At 34.0% G+C, this 22,214-nt stretch overlaps 4 protein-coding genes and 1 pseudogene across 4 annotated transcripts; 4 read left to right on the top strand and 1 right to left on the bottom strand.

The window, feature by feature from the left end:
* The first annotated feature begins 439 nt into the window (after positions 1 to 439).
* On the top strand, positions 440 to 2,338 carry LOC123896478 (PKS-NRPS hybrid synthetase cheA-like). The gene is made up of 2 exons (XM_045946858.1): positions 440 to 1,689; positions 1,774 to 2,338. Exons 1-2 carry the CDS (start codon positions 452 to 454, stop codon positions 2,336 to 2,338), a joined length of 1,803 nt encoding a protein of 600 aa, XP_045802814.1. The 5' UTR covers positions 440 to 451.
* Positions 2,339 to 2,431: 93 nt separating this feature from the next.
* Positions 2,432 to 4,275, bottom strand: LOC123896477 (protein MAIN-LIKE 1-like). Its single transcript, XM_045946857.1, has 4 exons — positions 4,051 to 4,275; positions 3,150 to 3,833; positions 2,624 to 2,984; positions 2,432 to 2,529 (listed from the first exon to the last, which is right to left on the bottom strand). The coding sequence occupies exons 1-4, from the start codon at positions 4,201 to 4,203 to the stop codon at positions 2,432 to 2,434; spliced, it is 1,296 nt and encodes a 431-aa protein (XP_045802813.1). The 5' UTR covers positions 4,204 to 4,275.
* A 591-nt stretch (positions 4,276 to 4,866) lies between these two features.
* On the top strand, positions 4,867 to 5,761 carry LOC123895195 (nuclear/nucleolar GTPase 2-like). Its single transcript, XM_045945428.1, has 2 exons — positions 4,867 to 5,269; positions 5,417 to 5,761. Exons 1-2 carry the CDS (start codon positions 4,996 to 4,998, stop codon positions 5,527 to 5,529), a joined length of 387 nt encoding a protein of 128 aa, XP_045801384.1. The 5' UTR covers positions 4,867 to 4,995; the 3' UTR covers positions 5,530 to 5,761.
* Positions 5,762 to 7,894: 2,133 nt separating this feature from the next.
* On the top strand, positions 7,895 to 12,831 carry LOC123895194 (annotated as a pseudogene).
* Positions 12,832 to 15,907: 3,076 nt separating this feature from the next.
* LOC123895192 (MLO-like protein 11) lies at positions 15,908 to 21,757 on the top strand. The gene is made up of 15 exons (XM_045945425.1): positions 15,908 to 17,246; positions 17,773 to 17,830; positions 17,995 to 18,227; positions 18,326 to 18,442; positions 18,635 to 18,695; positions 18,908 to 18,987; positions 19,182 to 19,256; positions 19,487 to 19,572; positions 19,680 to 19,729; positions 19,887 to 19,927; positions 20,085 to 20,255; positions 20,349 to 20,384; positions 20,481 to 20,548; positions 20,679 to 20,739; positions 21,143 to 21,757. Exons 1-15 carry the CDS (start codon positions 17,121 to 17,123, stop codon positions 21,527 to 21,529), a joined length of 1,650 nt encoding a protein of 549 aa, XP_045801381.1. The 5' UTR covers positions 15,908 to 17,120; the 3' UTR covers positions 21,530 to 21,757.
* Positions 21,758 to 22,214: the final 457 nt, after the last annotated feature.

Raw genomic sequence — 22,214 nt, 5'->3', positions numbered from 1 at the left:
ATTTTTTTAAAAATACCCAATATACCCTTATCAAAAATTAATATATTTTAAAAAAAAAAATTTTGTCGTATTATACTGTTCCGGTAGAATTTTCATCCTCACGAAAAACTGTTCCGGTAAGCAATTATCCATACCGGTAAGTTAACTTTACCGGCACACATTTTTAACAGTGTTCCGGTATGTTAATTATACCGGTACACTTTTTATAACGTTTCCGGTATGTTTATATTACCGGTACACTTTTTAAAAAGTGTTCCGGTACGTTAATGTTACCGGCACACTTTTTAAAAAGTGTACCGGTATGTTAATTATATTTCGTTTATCATTATACATACCGGTACACTTTTTTAGAGTGTTCCGGTAATCAAAGTGTTCCGGTATGTAATAAGTGTACCGGTATGTTATTCTTAATTTTTTTAATTTTAATTTATTTTTTTATTTTTAAACAGATATGGCTTATCTCGGCGATACAAGTCAAATGTTGGTAGATACTACGGATGTTTTTACAACTCATCAAAAATTTGCTACCCCAGATGATGTTGTCAAATGGGCTCGAGATGTTGGAGATGCCAATAAAGTCGGTATTATCATTACTCGGTCGGATAAAAAGAACGGAATAAGAGGAAGAAATGACAAGTTGATTTTGGGTTGTGACAAAGGTGGAAAGTATGACTCTTCAGAAAGTTCCACGACATCTGCATCGAAAAAGTGTAACTGTCCATTTAAAATTAGAGCTGCACCTTCAACAGATGGTTCAGGATGGAAAGTTCAGGTTATTCATGGAGTTCACAACCACGGGCTACCTGACCAATATCATGGTCATCCTCGCAAGGCACGTTTAACCGCTGATGAAAACAAACGTGTTCAAGATTTGACAAAGCGTAAAGTAGCACCAAGACACATTGTTTTAGATTTGAAAGATCAAAATCCAGAGTCTGTTGTTGATGCCACACTTGTATATAGGAAAAGACACATGATGCAAATACAGGAAAGAGGTTCCAGAACAGAGCTGCAACACTTGCTGCAGTTGTTAGATGATGCAAAATATGTCAGCTGGAATAGAAGAAAAGATGATGGCTCCGATGTTTTGAGTGATATTTTTTGGGCGCATCCAGATTCAATCAAGTTGTTGAACTTGTTTCCCATTGTTTTGGTTATGGACTGCACGTACAAAACTAATAAATATAGACAGCCACTGCTTGAAATTGCTGGCATAACGTCAACTAACATGACATTTGCTGTTGGATTTGCTTACATGGAATCTGAGAAGACGGACAATTATCATTGGGCGTTAGGTAAGCTGAAGCAATTGATTACAAAGCAAGATATATTTCCTAGAGTAATTTTGACTGATAGGGAGTTTGCTTTGATGAATGCAATTAAAGATATATTTCCACATACTACTAATATGCTTTGTACGTGGCACATAATAAAAAATGTGAATGCGAGATGCACCGTGCAAATACCTAAGGATATGAAACAGAAGGTGAAAAATTTGTGGAGAGATGTTGTTGAAAGTCCGGATGAGGTGGAGTATCAGCAACGGTTGAATGCGTTTCAGCAAGCATGTGTTAATTCAAGCAATTTTGTCGAATATGTCAATAACACCTGGTTGGCCCCTCACAAAGAACAATTTGTTGAAGCATGGACCAATCGAGTGATGCATTTAGGAAACACAACGACTAATAGGTATAATTTTTTTATTTTAAAATTGAAATTATATTTTTCTTTTTTTGGCGTTTAATTGACTATTGTTTGCAATTTGATATTTAGAGTTGAGTCTGCACATTGGAGACTGAAGAAAATGTTGGAACACAGCAAAGGAGACTTATGCAAGTGTTTGGAAGGCATGAATGACAACATAAGACTAGAAGTTGACAAAATAAAGAAGTCTTTTCAAAAAAGTTTTTACTATACAGAAAAGACACATAGCAGTCCATTTTTTCAATATTTGAGAAACTTTGTCTCCAGGGCCGCTATGACACTAATTTCTGATGAGATGGAGAGAATTGACATTGTTGGAACAAATAAAAACTTGTGTGGTTTCAAACTTAGGTCAACATGTGAGTTGCCTTGTGCTTGTGAATTGAGTGGATATACAACCAACGGTGTACCGATACCGTTAGATTCAGTTCACGGTCACTGGAAGAAATTAACTATGGAAGAACCATTGGAGGATGACACAGAGGATGGATATGAGTTGGACATGAGTAATGCAATGGAGGCCATATGGACTCGATTTAGGTCACTTGATATTGTTGGTAAAAGAGCGTTGAAGAGTAAAGTGTTTGAACTTCCTCAAAATCCTCATCATCCCTATCAGCGTCTATCCTCGTAAGAAATGTCTCAAGCGCGCCTCGAGCCATACCTCTCCATCTCCGCTCACGCTGTAGTGCAGTTTCTTGTGGTGCATCATCTGCTGGTGCATCGTCTACTGGGGCATCTGGTGCAGGTGCAGGTGCATAGTGCGGAACTGGTGGTGCTCCATGTGGTCCATCAACAGGGCGACACAGTCTAGGATGTGATACCCTATAGTACCAGGACATGTAATCAGGTACAGTCTCACTAGCATATGTCACTGGACGTGTCGGCTGAAGGATCCGATCAACGGACGCGTGATAACCAATCCAGTCGCTATCAATATCAGAGTAGGCAGGAGCTAGAGGTGGTGGTGGTGGTATATACTGTACAAATCCAAATTGCCTAATACACCTCTCGGGCAAGTAAGGAACTACCGTGGATCCACGCAGATGACCACTATACAGAGTAATCAGATCAAAAGGAATGCTACCTCTGTGAGTCTCAAACGGACGCCATATCACGTCATCAGGGGTCAGTGCATCCAATATAGGCCGATAATCGGGGAGCTTGGTCTTCCCTTGCTTATACATCCACCGCATAGCTCGAGGAAATCCAGGATTATCACAATTAAGATCCGACTGAGCCCGCCTACCAAGGGTAGGAAAATACTCGTGGATCCAACACTGTTGCAAAAAAGAAAAAAAAGAAAATTGTTAACAACGCAACAAAGAGAAAAGAAAATTAAATTACGCAACAAAGATAAAAACAAAATTTAATTGCACAGCAAAGAGAAAAAAAATTTAATTACGCAATATTTAAATTATGTCTTTGTAGTGAGTGTCGCATACCTGGAGAAGTGTCGCATACCCTGCAAGAGCCCTCGTAGAAAACATGGATGCATCGTTCAAGTTATCGTATAAACAAACTAATGCAATACTGGCCCACGAATATGTATGGACTGCAGACAAATCACTAAACAGAAGTAGCCATTTGGCATCCACACGTGTATAACTCTTATCGGCCAGAATGGTAGATCCCACCAACATCAACATCCATGCCCTAGCTGCGCAGTCATATTTCCCGTATAAATTGGCATTCCTATTATAACTCTCATATAGCCACTGCTGTGAAAAATAACCACCCCTCTGCGCTACAGTCTCTCGCAATGCAAATTCATACTCCTCTCCTAACAACTCAGCTGCAAGTTCCGCAGCTTGTTCTTGAGAAACTGATACAGGAGTATAAAACTGACCCCTAACAGGTAGATGCAGAAGACATGCCACATCGTCCAAAGTAATAGTCATCTCGCCGAACGGCATGTGAAATGACGATGTCTCAGGGTGCCACCTCTCAACAAATGCGGATATAAGCTGCGGATCGGTAAATTTCAAGCTAGTCCGCTCAAGCCAGCACAACCCCGAAATATTCAACCACCCTTGAATAACTTGAGGATGGTGATCAGGAATCCTGTCAGCTAACTTTCTTCCTAAAGATACTATTCGTAGCTCAATTTTATCACCTTCGACACGTTCCTACATATATTTAATAAAAAAACATTGTGAATAATAAATTAGACCGAATAATTGGATGCATATCATAAGACATTGAAAATGAACTATAATAATATTTTAACACTAAATTTGTATGTAAAATAAGGATTTAACAGTTGTAACGAAAGTATAAACAATACAAATTAAAAAAAATATCAATATAACTTAACAAATAATAACAAAAAAAACAAAGTAGTACCTGACCAAACCATACATGACGAGCAACATGATGCTCGTATCGAGTCAAAAGACTCGTATCGATCGGCCCTCCAGGCCAAGCCTGCTGCACAGCCTGCTGCTCAGCCTGCTCCTCAACCTGCTCCTCAACCTGCTCCTGATGCACTGGCGGCATCTCATCGTCTTCCGGCTCCTCCTGATGTGGCCGAGACTCTCCGCGTCCTCTGTTATGCCTAATTCTACCGTCTCCTCCTTTTGTACGCACCACTGAAAAAAGAAAAAAAAATTTAAAAAAAAAAAAATCACTGTGAACCGGTACACTTTTTTTCAAGTGTACCAGTATGTAATCAGATACGCAAAGGTCGAATATACCGGTACACTTTTTTTCAAGTGTACCGGTATGAATATTCATACCGGAACATATTCATACCGGAACACTTGAAAAAAAGTGTACCGGTATGCATATTCATACCGGCACACTTGAAAAAAAGTGTTCCGGTATGAATATGCATACCGGTACACTTTTTTTCAAGTGTACCGGTATGAATATTCATACCGGAACACTTGTTTTCAAGTGTACCGGTAAAGGAATCGAACCGGCACACTTCGAAAAAGTGTACCGGTATGTAAAATTGCACTTACTCTCTCAAATTCGCCGACTCACACCGGAACACTTTTTTGACTAGGGTAAATAATGATTTTTTTTTTCCAGTTTTACATTATATATGAGGGTATATTTGTCATTTCAAATAGGATTGTTGGGGTAAAGTGAAGATTGTTGGGGTAGGAAAAAATTTTTTCTAACTCTCTATGACAAAAAAAAAATAAAAATTGACTCACTAACCTAAAATATATAAAAAAACAGATTTGACCAAAAAAGTAACAAACGGGTTTATATGCTGTGAATCTCCTATTGACGGCAAATTGCAACAAACCCTATTCTCACTCACAGCGTTGATTCCCTACAATGTCGAAGAAGAAACAGAAGAAGAGAGCAAGAAAAGTTAACGGGATGAAGAAGAAAGAAAGAAATGTTAACGTCTCCGGAAAACCAAAGCATTCTCTTGATGTTAACCGGAGCAATGTCGCCACAAAAAATTCCCGATCTGCGGCCACTGTTCGCCGTCTCAAAATGTACAAAAACAGACCTGTTCGCTGTCGTAGAGGAAGAGTTTTATCTAACGAGTATCAATCTAAGGATCTTCCTAATACAAGAATTCAACCTGATCCTCGTTGGTTCGGTTAGTCCAATTTCCTCACAATAATAATAATAATTAAATTATTCAGTTACTTGTTAATTAATTATCATTATAATTATCATTATTCAAATTTAACATGCCAATGAATTTCGAGGTTTTAATTTTTTGTTTTGGTTTTGTGATTTGCAGAGAATACTCGTGTTATAGGTCAGAAAGAGCTTGATGGTTTTAGAGAAGAAATGGATAAGTATAAGTCGAGTAATTATAATGTTATTACTAAGGGGAAGAATTTACCATTGTGATTTTTCAATGATCACTAGAAGTTTTTTTTTTTTTTTTTTCTTCAGCTGCTTGATTATTGCAAGGATTTTGTGTTTTCATTTGAATTCTTTAAGAAAATTTGGTAAATGTACTTGTTTATGAATTATGAGCTATATAAAGCAGGGACACTCCTCATATTAGCCTTGTCCCGTGTTGGACACTTGTCGGTGCCGACACTATGATTACACTTAATTATGTCATTTTTTCAAATTATTATTGATGTCGATCTTTCAGGGTCCGTGTCGGTGTCTGTGTCTGTGTCCTTCATAGATTATGAGTTTGAGAACTAAGAGCAACTTAGCCTATTGGCTTCTGATTATAAGAGCAACTTAACCTTTAAAAGGAAGGCATGCCTTGCATACAAATTTTTCTATGCTTTTTATGTGTTTTTATTAAAAGAAATTTTTATTGAATCTGTTTATAAATTGTATATATGAGTGAGTTTGTGTTGAATCTATGTCCTGCTTACATCAGTCATCAATCAATTTTGTGATGAATCTGTGTTTGATTGATATATAAGCTAAGCTCCTATTCGGGGTGGTTTTCTAGTTTTCTGTTCTTCGATTTTCAGAAACCAAAACCAGTTTTGAGTTTTGAAATTTTTAAAAACCGAAATCAATTTTGTTCTAAGTTTTGAAGTTGCTCATTACTTTTGAGAGTTCCAATTCCCACCTAGTTAGCATATGTTTATAAGAGAGGACAATTCTCACCTTATAAGCCGATTTTATAGGATTGATTTATGCTCAACTCCCAATTCTAAGAATTTAAATCAATATTTAGTGCACAAAACAAATGAGCAAAGAACATTGGCAAATTAACGTCGCGCACCATATTTTCCATCTCATTACCAATTCTGTTATGAAGTAGTACTGTCAAATGAAACTGAACTTAACCACTAAAGTCCAGGAAGTAATAGTGTTAAAAAAGGAGCAGACTATGTTGCTAGAAACCTGTTGAAACAGTATAAAGTACTGCAAAAGAAGTCTTAGCCATTGCTGTTCAAAGTTAAAAATCAAAAGATGTCTTCAACAACAAGGAATAAGTAACGCGACTACATTGATCTTTCAAACTAGAGCCTCTGCTCAGCTGCGATAGCAACCGCTAATGACAACTATGTTTAACATTAATAAGAGTTTAAGCAAGGCGTCTCCAAGCACAAATGCTCCGTTTTTTTTTTGTAAGAGTGCAGGATCAAGCAAACAAATTACAAGTCTCTCATGTATTTATCAATGATCAACTTGCAAGCATTCTCACTAAACCTCTTATCACTGTCAAATTCAATGATATCATATCCATGAACACATCATACAACTACGGAAGATGGAATGAGAAATATACTCATAAAAGTGAAATAGACTTTATCATCATCATGATCATCATAGTCATCTTTTTACCAACTTTCGATAATAATCTGTCTATATAAAAGTTATGTAATTATTTATTTTTTTGGAATATAAGAGGGCCGAAGTCTTGAAGAGGAAAACTAATTAATAACTAAGCGAGAAGTGATAACTTCTATTACACCCGCATCAAAGCTTTCCGTAATGTCATCAGAGCATACATCAAAGGCCATGTTGGCTAGACCATCCGAGCAATAGTTTTCTTCTTAGTAGATATGCTTAAGCTTTTTTTTTTTTTGATCAAAGATATGCTTAAGCTTTACTTTCCAATTTAATCTCAGCATTTGATGAATTCTTTCAACAATTATGTGACTCATAACATTTCCATCACCTCCATTTTGAATGATGAAAATAACGAAAGCTGAATCCACGCATAATTTCCTTCCACACTCTATCCTTGATAAACTTTAAGAGACGTCATTAATGATAGCTCAAAATACTTGTTGGTGCCTTAAACTTGGAGTATATAACACAATTTCTAAGAACATTTGCATTAGAGCTCTCCTATTTAAGTGTTTAAGTGAGTCTTGTTCTTACACATCACTTATTTTATACTCCCTCCGGTCCTTTTTATAAGGAACAATTTGGAAAAAAAATTTGGTCCTTTTTATAAGAAACAATCATTAAATTTATTCTTACAATTCCATTTTTACCCTTATTAAATTGTATTCATTCCAAAGTTATGCATTAATTAGAGTGATATATTCTCTAAGGATAAATTAATACACCAAGGTTAGTTTTGGAATAAATTGTAAAATTTTAGAATTTTTATTAAGAAAGATAAGGTTTCTTGGTATGTGTGTTTTTTCCAAAGTGTTCCTTATAATAAGGACCGGAGGGAGTATATATTTTAATGTATTAAAATCACCCAATTCCTCACCACAAATTTTTTTACTTATTCACTAGTGAAATTGTGTTCCTTGATACAAAAACTATAATAAGTTGAAAATAAAAAAAAATCCTCAAGAACCAAAATATCTGTTATTTCAGTTGCAACAAACCCTAATCTCAATTCTTCTTGTCCCTTTCTCTCTCTCTCTGCAATGGCGAAGAAGAAAGAGAGAAGCGTTAACGTCTCTGGAAAACCAAAGCACTCCAACGACGCTAACCGTAGCAATGACTCCAAGACCGAGAAGCGGTCCGCCGCCACAGTTCGCCGTCTCAAGATGTACAAAAACAAACCTTATCGTAACAAGAAGGGCCATATCCAATCCCACGAGTATCAGAATAAAGATCTTCCCAATACAAGAATTAAACCTGATCGTAATTGGTTTGGTATGTTCAATCACGATTCTTCAAATTCAACTCGTTAATTTCATGGTTTTGATTGTTTAATTTTGGTTTTGTGATTTTGTAGGGAATACTCGTGTTGTGAATCAGAAAGAGCTTGAGTTTTTTAGAGAAGAAATGGCAAAGCATAATTCGAGTACTTTTAATGTTATTCTTAAGGGGAAGAATTTGCCGATGTCTCTTCTCAAGGATTACCAGAAGGTTTCTATTTGTTTTTTCAGTTGCTGAATTGTTGCAATGATTTTGTGCTTTTGTTGTAAATTTATTTATTGGTTTATGGATTTTGAATGTAGCAATCTAGGGTTCATCTACTTGATAGAGAGCCTTTTTCTGATGCATTTGGACCTAAGACTAAAAGAAAGAGACCGAGCCTTTTGGCTTCTGATTATGAGTCTTTAGCTAAGAAAGCTGATGGTTCTCAAGGTATAAATCATGATTTCCCTCCAAATTGGGTTGTTTAGTTAGGCTCTGTTTGGCAATGCCAAAATTGGAGCTTATGGCTTATAGATTATAGCTTACAGCTCATAAGCTCATTGAAAAAAAAAAGGACCTGTTTTGTAACATTTTTTCTCATGAGCTTATAGCTTATTTTTACTAGCTTATAGCTTATTTTTGCTGGTTCATAGCTTATTTTTACTAGCTTATAGTTTATTTTTGCTAGTTTATAGCTTATTTTATTAGCTTATAGTTTATTTTGATAAGCTAATTCAATTAGCTTATAGATTATAGTTTATCATTTTCTCTTCTAATTTTTGTGCCAAACAGTGCCTTAGTATTAGCTTGAGATATGGCTGGTTTTATTGTGCTAAAAGATGTGTTATTTTTTTTTTAAAGTTAAGAATAGTGGTTCTTAAAACCAGACTAAAGAGTAAGCATTACTCACTTATTACTATTTTTCCTATCATCACTCTCTTATTTGGTGAAATTTATCTCGGTCCCATCATGTTATGTGGGACCTGTTCCTAAAATGGTGGGACTGTATGAATTTCACCTAATAAAAGAGTATTAGTGTGAGTGTTGCCACCACTCCTCTAAAACCAAATTATTATTAAAAAATAATATCGAAGTGGTTTTTTAGCTTATCCACGAGTGTTGTAATTTGGTTACTTGTTTTTCATTTGTTCCGTTTATATGCTTAATCAATACTGAATGGTGCGGTTTTATGTTTCTTTAGTGGGAATAGCTGTTTATATGTGATGTGTTTCTCTGACCAAATGATGTTGTACTTAATTTGATAACTGTTGTGCTTTTCTCACATTACTTTGCTCTGTAGATGCTTTTGAAGAGAAGTATGCTTCTTTTGGTGCGGCTGCAGAAGCTAATGAAGCAGATGGATTTAGAGATTTAGTGCGACATACCATGTTTGAAAAGGGTCAAAGCAAACGTATATGGGGTGAACTCTACAAAGTGATAGATTCTTCAGATGTTGTTGTCCAGGTAATGTTTCATGGTGTTGCTAGTTTAATTTTTCATATGTCTATGTTGACTGATTCTGACTTGACTAACATTTACGTGTTTCCGTTGTATAATATTATTTTGGAAAATATGATAAAGTTTTCTTGAAACTTGTGTAGTCAATCTTGTAAAAATATAAAAATGTAAAAAGTTATTTTATGATTTATGATGTGTATTTCTGCGGCAAATCTGCAAGCTACCTTGCTGTGTCAATGTGAAGTATGAACATTGTTATGAATTTTAATGAAGTTTATCTTTGTAAAAAAGTAAGGTACAAAACTTAGAAGTTGGGAGTTAATGTGTTATACTTTTAAAGCATTTTTCTTTATATGATCGTTTCATGCTTATTTAAGTTGATGAATCCATTGTAGTTCGAATTCCTTTGAATCACAAATTCCCAGCGGATATCACACACTTTCCTCTTCAGTCTTTGACAGTATTTTATCTGTCCTGATACAGGTTATAGATGCAAGGGATCCACAAGGCACAAGATGTTACCATTTAGAAAAACATTTGAAAGAAAGTTGCAAGCATAAACACATGGTGCTTTTATTGAACAAGGTTACTAACATATTCTTTTATTCTTTTTGTTTTAAATTGTTGCTAAATACCCTAATTTTTTTAATCTTACAATATAAATAATTTCAAATCCTCCTTATTTTTTCAGTGTGATTTAATTCCTGCTTGGGCAACAAAAGGATGGCTTAGAGTTTTGTCAAAAGAATATCCAACTCTAGCATTCCATGCAAGCATTAACAAGTCCTTTGGAAAGGTATACTATTGACTTCATCTTTGATTTGATTTGTTTGTCAATTTCCTATGATGTGTTGATTCATCAATAAAAAAGGACAAGTGAAGTCGGAGAGAACACATATTTCCTTCCTCTCCTTTAACTCTTGTGTATCTTAATGTATTTGCTATCGTACTTACATTGGTCATTATCATGCTTAGGGTTCACTTCTATCTGTTCTGAGACAATTTGCAAGATTGAAAAGCGATAAGCAAGCAATATCTGTTGGTTTCGTTGGATATCCAAATGTTGGGAAGTCATCAGTGATCAATACATTACGTACTAAGAATGTAATCTTTTTTTGTTGATGAATGTAATCTTTCTTTTTCCTTCATTGTTTCTTATTTCCTGCTTAATTAAAGCTTAGAAAACAGGCATTTTAGCATGTTGATTGACACATGTCCAATTAATGTGTCAGGTTTGCAAGGTTGCTCCAATTCCAGGGGAAACAAAAGTCTGGCAGTATATAACCCTTACAAAGAGGATCTTTTTGATTGATTGTCCAGGAGTTGTCTATCAGAACAATGACTCTGAAACAGATGTTGTGCTGAAGGGTGTGGTAGGTTTTCGTTTCACTTCGGTTGCATGATACTTTATAAAGAATATTTTGCCAATGTAAATTGGAAGAGCACAATGACTTGGTTTGATTCATACGAGTGACCCACCTGATGGGGGAAAGATTTGTAGTATGATTGTTTTAAGCTTCCAAAGACTGCAAACATAATTTTTCTCTTTTGCCAGAACTGCCTTCGGTGTTTGAAAAATGTTAAACTATCATGTTGTGTAATGATAGATATTATTTTGTGTAAAATGTTACTCTTGTGGAATTCATTTTGCATGTTTGTTATCAGATATTATTATTCCTCTTTGACCGATTATTTCATTTATTTCCAGGTACGTGTAACAAACTTGAAAGATGCTGCTGACCATATTGGCGAGGTTTTGAAACGTGTGAAGAAGGAGCACTTGACAAGAGCTTATAAAATAAAAGACTGGTATGTTTCCTTGTCTCCTAACTTTGTGGTGAATGGTAATAGATCTTCAAAAAGTGTCCACCTTTTGTATTCTTATTTTTGCTGAGAACAGACTACTTTTTAAAAGCCTTTCTGTAAGATTTTCCCCCCTCTACATCTAGTAAGCATCTTGTGATGAATCATGAACAGTAAGGTGTGGTGATGAGTCATGATTATTCTTGATTTGACTATTACATGCCATTATATACTGATCTTGATTTTTTTATCTGTGTCAATAATATCTATATCTCGTCATCAGGGTTGATGAAAATGACTTCCTACTTCAGCTTTGCAAATCATCTGGCAAACTCCTCAAGGTATTCTTTTTGTATTGATCTAAATTCTCAGTTTTTTATTAAAAAAGAAGTTGTTGAGGCTGATCACCAGCTCTATGGATATACTATATATCTTTACTAAATTTGACAGATGTTAAATTATTTCATTTGGTTTGTCAAAAAACAAAAATTATTCCATTTGGTTATTCTTTCAATTTGTTTTTCTTCAAGTTTTATTTTGCTTTGGTTAAGACTATAGGTGGCAGACTTTGATGTGACTTTCACTCCATTATTTTTCCAGGGTGGTGAGCCTGACCTTATGACTGCAGCAAAGATGATACTTCATGACTGGCAGAGGGGCAAAATTCCCTTTTTTGTTCCTCCTCCACGACAGGATGCCTTGTCCGAGTCCGAGGAGACTAATGTTAATGGCATAGATGTTGATGAGACAGTTGATCCCAACCAGGCATCTGCTGCAATTAAAGCTATTGCAAATGTTCTTTCGTCCCAGCAGCAAAGAAATGTACCAGTTCAAGGGGATCTATATAATGAGAATGAATTGAAGGGAGAATCTACTGATCAACCTCCAAACACTGGGGATTACACAGATGAAGAAGATAGTGAAGCGTCTGAGCAGGATCCATCTGAACAGGACCCATCTACTGATGTTCCATCTGAGCAGCTTATTTCTGCCGAGCCGGTCCCAACAAGTGAGTCATGAGTTTCGGTTGCAGGTTTAGCTGTTAGGGTTTACGGTTAGGTTGCATCTTCTTTAACAAAGGCCAGCTCCATTTTCAGACTTCATTTATCTCACAAATACAATTATCAAATGCATCAATTTTGCTTTTGGGAATTCTGTTCTGGTAATATAAATTAAGCTTCAGTGATGGTTATCACTTGTCAACTGATCTTTGGATGCAGAGAGGATTTTGAATTGTTGAGCATAGTTTATTATATAGTTTGCCGAATGGATATTTTGTTTTATTTATTTGTAATATTTGATATTCTAAGGTGTTTTTTGGCTATCAATCAATATATTATGAGAGTTTAGTTGCCGAATGAATTTACTGTTTGTATAGCACTAGGCTGTGATATGCTTGTTTAAATTAAATCTCTTCCCGTGATGATTGGAGTTGGACTTGGTAAAACGGATCACAGTTTGATCTCCCGCAACTGTGGTCATGAGGGGATTGGAATAACCACTTATGTTAGAATTGACTCTCGAACCAGATTAGATGGTCCATGGGGCTGTATACTAATGAAACCCAAAAATAACAATTCATAATACATAAAAAAGTTTATCGTCAAGAGCATCATTAAATAATGAAGTTTATTTTGAGGGAAAATATTAAAGTTAAAGTTTGGAATCTTGCATAAAAATAAAATTTCAAAAACACTAGCAATCAACTTTGATATGATATGTGCTCTCAAAAAAAAAACTTTGATGTGATATGTGACATCGATGTGTGTATATACAACATAGTAAGACCCAGACTTGAATGAAACCAAACACGCTCAACATCAACTGGTTGTGGGTGGACTCATATAACACTCACTTTACATCTGTAACCAACCCTCAACAAATTAGAGAAGTTCCTTTCATGAATCATGTGTAATGTTTTCACAATATTTATGTTGGAAAATGCTACATCGTCATTATTGTTATTGATTTTAAAAAATAATATTTGTACCAAAAATAAAAATAAATCACTATTATTGATAAATGATAAGCTGTCTACGATGACCCTAAAAAATGCAGGCCATCTTAAAATCTTCGCACCAATCATTAGAGAAGTTTTGACATCAAAATAATACTGACATTTTTATGGGTTCCAAAAGTGGAAAAAATACTTGAAATTGTAAAATAATGTATATAAAAAAGTGCATAAACTAAAAATAATAATATATGTCGAGATTGAATTTGTGGAAAATAAAATTAAAAGATCAAGATCATAAATTTGAAAGAATAGGAAGGTGTAACCCAGTAGCATGAGTTGATATCCTAAAGGATATTAAGAAAGATGTTTAGAGTTTGATCTATATGCTGTTAAAAAATTATTAATGAAAATTAACCATTAATATTTGTCTATTAAAAAAATTATTTTTAATTTAACAAAGCAAGTCATAAAATATAACTATATAAGTATACTGAATATATAAAATAGTGTAAAAAGTGAGCACCGGTGTAGATTCGCTGACAATATTACAGACATGAGACAACACAAACCAAGTCACCAAGTGCGATTGATCGTAAATATATTAATACTTTTTTATTTTTTTGAAAGTGTTAATATATTAATATTAATATATGAGAAGCAAATAAAATAAAATAACATGGCACGTGCATATACTTCATGAGGGATATACCATTTTTTTTTATAATATATATTTCAGCTTGTTCTACACTACTTCTACCTTAATGAAAATACTATAATTTTCTTATTAAAATAAATTTGCTTTGGACATTTCATATTTTAATAGACAAATATTAATACATGATCATTTTAATTTTCTTACACCTCTACATTAATTTGGTCGTCCCTGTTTTTTTACTATGAACCATAGAGATTATTTTGAGTTCACCAAAATAAATTACAAATAATTCCAATAAAAAAAAATAAAGGGCAAAAATTGACTACCTACCAATATTGAATCCATGGTGCTGTATCACTTGCAGGCAACAAGTGCCATAGATATAGGAGATATAAAAAGGGAAACACGTGCTTGCTGCATGAAAGTTTTGGTACAACGTGAGACCCAAATTCAACCAAATTACTAACAATAACATATTGTATAATTTTTCCTAAAGATATGTTTTCATATCTAAAAAAAAAAATCATAAAATGTTACACATTTTAAGAAGAAGATATTTTCAACTCATTTAATCAATATTTTAAAGATACTAGACTAGTTAGTGTTTAATTTTGTTCACTAAAATTGATTTTCATTGTTTATAGGTATTAGGTATTATAAAGCTACACTATACTATAGCAATAAAAATTGGCCAAATTATATGGTTTGGATAATATGCTAGAGGTTGTATGTTGGATCCTCAGTTCCATTGTAAACAAAAAAATGTTACACAACTTGATTCTCTTAAATATATAATCCAAGATTTAATTAATACTTAGCTCATATTAAAAATTTCAATAGTTGGGCCTTTGGCCCTCTTTTGCAAAAAAGAACAAAAATTCAATAGTTAACATATATAATTTATAGGTTTCTATTAAGAATAAAACTCGGATTAAAACATTAAGTTTGGTCTAATAGTGGTGAGGGATTTTAGTAGTATGCATAAAGTTTTGGGTTTAATCTTCAACTCTATTATAAACCAAGAAAAAAAATCCGAATTCTCTCAAACAATTCATTTTAGGACGATCTCTTTAATCATTTGAGCTAAATTACTTGGTTAACTTGGATGTTTTTAGTAAAAAAATTAAACTGATATTTTCACTAAGTTTTAAAAATTAACGTCAATAATCATCTATTACATTTTACTTATCTCTTGTTCGAATTGCGTCAAAAAAAAATCTCTTGTTCGAATTACTTAAACTTTTCTTCAAGCAATTAAATGACTAATACTAAAACAAATATCTATGCAATTGCCTTTAAGGAGGTTGAACTCAATTAATTTATGAATTTCGGTAAAAATCTAATCATTCCGGTAAAGGTCTCATTTCTCTCTTCTTCTCCCCAGGTGCCAGATCTCGAACAAAGTATTTTTAGATTAGAGAATAATTTATCAACCAAGTAACCTCTCAGAAGCTTATTAAAAAAATGTATTTACTCCCTTTCAATTATATTAAGTGACCCACTTAAGGTTCTATAAATAAGAAATTTTTTTTGAAGCATTTATAAGAAAAATTTTAATTGCTAGATTCATTATAAAATTGATGTATCTAGACAACATTATAGTTTAGATACATCAATAGTCTAGATACATTAATAGTCTAGATACATATCAACTTTACAATGAATCTAAAAATCAAACGTTATATATAGCACCACCGAAGAGAGTACCAATTAAAAAAGTGGATAAATAAAAGATAGAACTTATTTTCCACATAACTCAATAATTAAGGAAAAAGAATGTAATTTAGAAAACTAATTAAACTAAACAAAAATAAAAATACAATAATAGTAATGCGAGTTGTCACGCAGCTGTGTGTCCCATGGAAGATACTGAAATGTGTGCATTGGCATTGCATCTGGAAAAGACGAACTTAACCTTCTTCTAGTATATGGAAATCATAAAAATGCACGTAGTTTTTGGTGAACTCATTCAATGTATGTAACATTTTAATGTGTTAGTTAGTTTTAAGCTTCAAATTTGGATTCTTTCTTTTACCTTTTTTGTAACTGACACACACACAGAGATCTTCACTTTCCATTCTTCTAGATTCACTTCTAACTTCCATTCTTCTGAGTTTCCTAGATTCCAAACACTGTTTAAGGTTGTTCTTGTTGTTGTTACTCTCATTGTCTCAATCTCCTTTGTACTGTTATTGAAACATTAGTACAAAGAAGAAAAAAACAATTTTTTTTTTGTTTCTGTTTTTTTTCTCTTGTGTTTTTTGCTGAGCTAGTAATATGAATTTGATTTGAAAATGGGGTTTGTACATAGAGATTTCTAGAAGGAAAAAAAAGAGTCTTTTTAAAAAAAAAAATCTATATAGAGAAAATAGGGATTTTCCCCATCTTTTCTATTGGGAAAAGCTATGGGGGATTTCTGTAATTTTTGAAAATTATTCATCTTTGATGTGTGGAGGTTTTTGATATGCAGCAGTGAGGAAATTTTTGTTTTTTTGTTTTGTTGCTTACCGCTTTGGTTCCCAGGAGAAAGAGACTCTGGTAATCTAGAGTTCGGCCAAGAGATAAAAAAGTCTTGGAGATTTTATTGGTTTGGTTCTTATATGATCAAATTGAGAGTTAATTGTGAAGAGATTGAAAATTCTAGAAGCTTCAATTTGAGCTCTATTTCAAGTCCCTTGTTTAGTTGTATCTTTGTTTCTAAATTAGGAATCACCATTTGGATTTCTATTTAATTAGATTCAGTATTAACTAATTAGTTATAGGTTTGACTCTAAGTGCTGTATTGTGATTTCTGTTTGTAAAGTTTTCAAAGTTGATCTCAAATGAGACCTTTGTTTTAAGTCAATTAAGTATATGTTTGGTTCGGCATTGGCCTATTCTTTCTCGCGTTCCAAGGCAGTTCCACTGTGAATATAGGTGGATGCGTGTTAAGTGGGATTCCACTGTCAAAACAAACATTGGCTAAGTTGCCTTAGAGTTTTTAAGGCACTTCTTAGTCATATATAAGGTTTGGACTGTGGTTTTTGGTACTTAAAGATGGCTGAGAATGTAAAAGAAGCAAGGTCATTGGCCTTGACTCCTACATGGTCTGTTGCCACTGTGTTGACCATCTTTGTTGCTGTCTCTTTGCTTGTTGAACGATCCATTAACCGTTTAAGTAATGTAAGTATTGTTCAATATCTTATTCTTGAGCTTTGTTGGTTATTTTACTGTAGGGAAAAGTTGCACTGTAGGAATTGGAAGCTTGTTCCATTTTTAAGGCATTTTGCTAACTTAATAATTTAGTTTAAGTGTACGTTTGGAATCACAGTGACTATGCCAGAATCACAGTGATCCACTGTGATTTTGCAGAAGCTATAGAGTGTAGCATTTAGAAAATTACGGTGGATCACCGTGATTATGACTTCTCCAACATAATACCAAGCATTTTTCATTATGTGGTTTATTTTTAGATTTAATGTTTCTCTATGACAAATTTATTTATATTGCATCTATTGGCAATGAAAAAAGCTCTCTTTCCTAATGCAATTGCAGCCATATGCATCGATTTATATTTTTAATTTGATGCTTTGAACTTGATTCTATCTTAGTCATATATCAGATATTTATGTTGTGAATAAGCTGTTTTTTTTTTTTGTCTGCATTGGTCGAATTCTAATGTATGGTTATAATTTTTCTGTCGCTATAGTGGTTGCGGAAAACAAATAGAAAACCTTTGCTTGAAGCTTTGGAGAAAATGAAAGAAGGTATCCGCGCATTAAATTCTACTGAATATCCTTCAAAATATGAACAAGAGTTCTTTTTAATTTGTTAATGTTAGTCCTTACCGACTTCTCTATATTGTGCTAATTTTATGTAATGCGTATGTTTTCACTGATCAATTTTCATTATTTTGCAAATTTGTCTTCAGAGTTGATGTTGCTCGGATTTATATCTCTCCTACTTACTGCTACCTCTGGCATGATAGCTAATATTTGCATTCCATCAAAGTTCTATAATAGTGCTTTTGCTCCGTGCTCGAGATCTGAGATTGATAAAGAAATCGAAGAGAATGGCTCTGAAGAACGTAAATTATTGACGGCTTCTTATCCACACTTAATTAGAAGGATGTTGAATGGAATAAATAGAAGCTCCTGCAAAGAGGCATGAACTTTATACCTTACATGTATTAAATTTTACTATCTTTATCTTTTATTGCTCTATGTTAATAGAGGTTGATATGCAATTTTTATGCTACTCAGGGTTATGAACCATTTGTTTCGTATGAAGGTCTAGAGCAGTTGCATCGGTTCATTTTTGTCATGGCGATAACACACGTATCTTACAGTTGCCTAACAATGTTGTTAGCCATTGTGAAGGTGAGATGTTTTTTTAAATGTTGATGAGACCTAACTTCCGCACATTATCATTAGTGTTAATATATGAAAGTGATTTGTGCTTAATTTAATAAAACAACTTTTGTTCAGTTATATTTTACATTGCATTAGACAGAAACCTTATGGTATTTTGGATTTCTGTTTGACATTAATAACACTTTTAGTTTAAACCAGATTCACAGTTGGAGAGTGTGGGAGGATGAAGCTCACATGGATCGGCACAATTATTTAACTGGTAAACTTATTATTATTCCATACTGCATCTCTTCTGTCACTTATGCAGCTATCGTGGCTTATGTAATCTCCGTGAACATGCTATAAAGTTCATTTACCTCTATTTAATAACTTAATCTTTTGAGGTTGCTCGTTTAATAAAAGGATATGTTTATGTAATTCATATGATAACCATATTAAGGAATTGGCCGATTTTGTCTTTTGTTGCAACAGAAATTACTAGGCAGATGACTATGCGAAGGCAATCAACCTTTGTCAAGACTCATACATCAAATCCATTAGTCATTTGGACGGTAATTAAATATCTTTTGATGGCAAACTTCTTTTATATGAATATGCAATTGTCACCTAATACTCTATTACACAATTTACTACGCATCATTTTAAGCATATCGTTCTGTTTCAACAAGCATATACTTGTTAGATGTTTTGATGGGACAAATCCTGGTTTTATATATTTATATGTTTAAGTTTGATCAAGTTGCAGACATGTTTTTTTCGACAATTTGGGCGTTCTGTTGTTCGTGCTGACTACCTTACACTTCGCAAAGGCTTCATCATGGTATGCATTAATGCAATAAAATTTCTTTTAGGTGTAAACGGTTGAGTCATGTGGTTCTTATCTCATTGTATTTGCATGTTTCTTGATACGTTATGATATATAAAATTATAACTCACCATATGATGAGGTTCATGAGCTACTATGGAGGTTCTCGGAACTATATTGCATGTATAAACTTCTACTTTGTGAATGTTAACTATTTTATTGTCCGGTTTCCTTGTTCATGGCAGAATCACAACCTTTCATCAAAATATGATTTCCACAGCTACATGGTTCGATCAATGGAAGAGGAATTCCAAAGAATTGTTGGTGTGAGGTTAGTGCTAGTTGAGATTCATCAATAACTATTATTAAAGTTTCATAACTTGCTTCCGATGAAGTTTAAAGCTGATAGTCCTATCTGTTTTGTAAAATCTATTGCAGTGGTCCACTCTGGGGATTTGTTGTCGGTTTCATGCTTTTCAACATTAAAGGTATTACCTACTGTGAGAAGTCGAGGTGAAATCAGTTTATCATATTTCTTGTCGGTTTCGGTTTCATGCTTCCATTCCACTTCAAGTTGGCACGATTAGGTAATACTTGGTTTTGCATACTGTTGTAACTTACAGTTATTTTCGTGGTTTAACACAGGATCAAATCTCTACTTCTGGATAGCTATCATTCCTATATCTGTAAGTTACCTTTCCTATTCCCTCTAAATTTCTCATCGGAATTTGAATAGAACAGTATTGCTTGTCGGTGAAGTAAACCTTGCCTTTGAATTCTCATATGACCGTATTTTTTATTAACGTTTCATGCTATTTCTTATGTGTTAATGTTCAAACACAGCTTGTTCTTTTGGTGGGAACAAAGCTACAACAAGTTATTGCAACCTTAGCGTTGGAGAATGCTGGAATTATTGGTCTCTTCTCAGAAGCTAAGTTGAGGCCTCGCGATGAACTTTTCTGGTTTAAAAAGCCTGAACTGTTACTCTCCTTAATCCATTTCATTCTCTTCCAGGTTGTTCATGGTTCGTCTACATCTTGTGCAATTATTGCTTGCTACATTTGTTATTTTCTTCTTAATTTCTGATCTTTTTTTTTTCTTTCGCAGAATGCATTTGAATTGGCTTCATTCTTTTGGTTTTGGGTACTTCCTTATCCATGGTTAAACATGCTTTAATAAAGTTTAATAAAATTTATAAAGTTGCATTTAACTAAATAAAATGTCTTTTTTTTACCGCAGTGGCAGTTCGGATATAATTCCTGCTTTATTAGGAATCACCTCATCGTTTATTTAAGGCTAATCTTGGGGTATGCAGAAATCAAGACAGCTTCTGCTTTTTTTCTTTCTTTTTCGCTATCTTATTCATGGCTTAGTTTACGCAGGAATTGTGGTTAAATCAACACGTGCCTTTATCGTTTCATGTATTCAACTTTGTAGGTTTGCTGGACAGTTTCTTTGCAGCTACAGCACCTTGCCACTCTATGCACTCGTTACACAGGTAACCAGCCAAAACCTAAAAAAAGGATACAAATATGTGTTTGCTTTGGCATCGTAACATGTTCTCATGCTGTCAAACGGGAAAACTTGAGCTCGTAGCTTCACAGTGAAAGAATATGGATTCCCTGTAGCCAAAACTTCTTCAACCAAAAGGGCAGTCGATTTGACTGAAGAGAGCTGCACGTTTGGCTGCAGCAAAGACTACATGTCGAGTTTGGACTTTCGAGTTGCATAATTACTAGTACTATTATATTCACTGGACAACATCGCAGATATAGATGAAAAATATTTGTCTTGTGTTAATTGAGAAATGGAGTTGTTGCATCGATAGAATCGTTCTAGAGAAGGGCTTTTACGACATTCATGTATCATGCAATAACATAACTTTCCTACATTTATTTCAGATGGGAACAAACTATAAGGCAGCATTAATTCCACAGAGAATTAGAGAAACCATTCATGGATGGGGTAAAGCAGCTAGGAAGAAGAGAAGACACGGTATGTTCGCTGATGACTCCACCGTTCATACAGACACAAGCACGGTATTGTCTATTGAAGAAGACGATCATCAACTAATCGACGATTCCCATCACGATATTAGCACTGGCACTGAAGTAGAATTACAACCAGTTACATCTACCCCTTCACCACCTATTGCCAATGAAACTTCAAGTCGGGCCGTTACGCCACTCCTCCGACCCTCAGCTTCATTATCTTCTTCATCAGTACCATTCAATTCTAGACAAGAAGAACCTATTTCAAGAACCTTCTCTATGCCAAGTGGAAGATAGTTAACATTGATAAATATGACTTTTGTATGAATATAACTAGAAGCTCTTTATAAGGTAACTTGTTTTTGTTCCCTTAAAAGTTAAAAAGCCATGTAATGTAAGGTAACAATCCTAGGAGCAGCACTTCAATTCCAACATAGAATCTTGCATATATGAATACAAAATAGTGAAACCTGTCTTGTCTTTTATGATTAATGAAGTTTAAACAACAAAGCTTAATTTTGTATATATTTGATAAACTGACCATTAATGTAACAAAGCAACCATACACTCAAGATAACTTCAATCATAGAACTTACTCTCTCTCCGTGACAAAATATATGTAAAATTTCTCAGTGAGAAAATATAAGTAAAATTTCACTTTTTATTCATTGCATACATCAATTATGTAATGAACCTGAAAAATGAAATTTTGCTTATATTTTGTGATGTAGGTTGGGAGTGAATGGTTCATTGTATAATTTTGCTTATATTTTGTGATGTAAGGTAAGGAGTGAAATTTTAATTATCTAAGTCCAATTCCTGCATATTATATGCAATATCTCTACTAATTAAGGTGTCTCACGGGGACTGATCAAGAATCCTTTTAAAGATATTATGGAAGAAAGAAATTTGATTTCTAGTTGTTTTTATAATAATTTTTTTTCCCGGTTACTATAATATAAGTACAAAGTTCTACCGCCAT

The sequence above is a fragment of the Trifolium pratense genome, linkage group LG7, assembly GCF_020283565.1.
Source record: "Trifolium pratense cultivar HEN17-A07 linkage group LG7, ARS_RC_1.1, whole genome shotgun sequence".
NCBI lineage: Eukaryota > Viridiplantae > Streptophyta > Magnoliopsida > Fabales > Fabaceae > Trifolium > Trifolium pratense.
This window is presented reverse-complemented; position numbering and strand designations above follow the sequence as displayed.

Excerpts from the sequence above, each read along its gene's own strand:
- LOC123895195 (XM_045945428.1), top strand. The coding sequence starts at position 4,996 with ATGTCGAAGAAGAAACAGAAGAAGAGAGCAAGAAAAGTTAACGGGATG. Across the intron at positions 5,270-5,416 it reads ACCTGATCCTCGTTGGTTCG|AGAATACTCGTGTTATAGGT; the intron begins GTTAGTCCAATT and ends TGTGATTTGCAG.
- LOC123896477 (XM_045946857.1), bottom strand. The coding sequence starts at position 4,203 with ATGCCGCCAGTGCATCAGGAGCAGGTTGAGGAGCAGGTTGAGGAGCAG. Across the intron at positions 3,834-4,050 it reads GTCATGTATGGTTTGGTCAG|GAACGTGTCGAAGGTGATAA; the intron begins GTACTACTTTGT and ends AAATATATGTAG. Across the intron at positions 2,985-3,149 it reads GGTATGCGACACTTCTCCAG|TGTTGGATCCACGAGTATTT; the intron begins GTATGCGACACT and ends TTTTTGCAACAG.
- LOC123896478 (XM_045946858.1), top strand. The coding sequence starts at position 452 with ATGGCTTATCTCGGCGATACAAGTCAAATGTTGGTAGATACTACGGAT. Across the intron at positions 1,690-1,773 it reads GGAAACACAACGACTAATAG|AGTTGAGTCTGCACATTGGA; the intron begins GTATAATTTTTT and ends TTTGATATTTAG.
- LOC123895192 (XM_045945425.1), top strand. The coding sequence starts at position 17,121 with ATGGCTGAGAATGTAAAAGAAGCAAGGTCATTGGCCTTGACTCCTACA. Across the intron at positions 18,988-19,181 it reads ATCCATTAGTCATTTGGACG|ACATGTTTTTTTCGACAATT; the intron begins GTAATTAAATAT and ends ATCAAGTTGCAG. Across the intron at positions 20,256-20,348 it reads TCCATTTCATTCTCTTCCAG|AATGCATTTGAATTGGCTTC; the intron begins GTTGTTCATGGT and ends TTTCTTTCGCAG.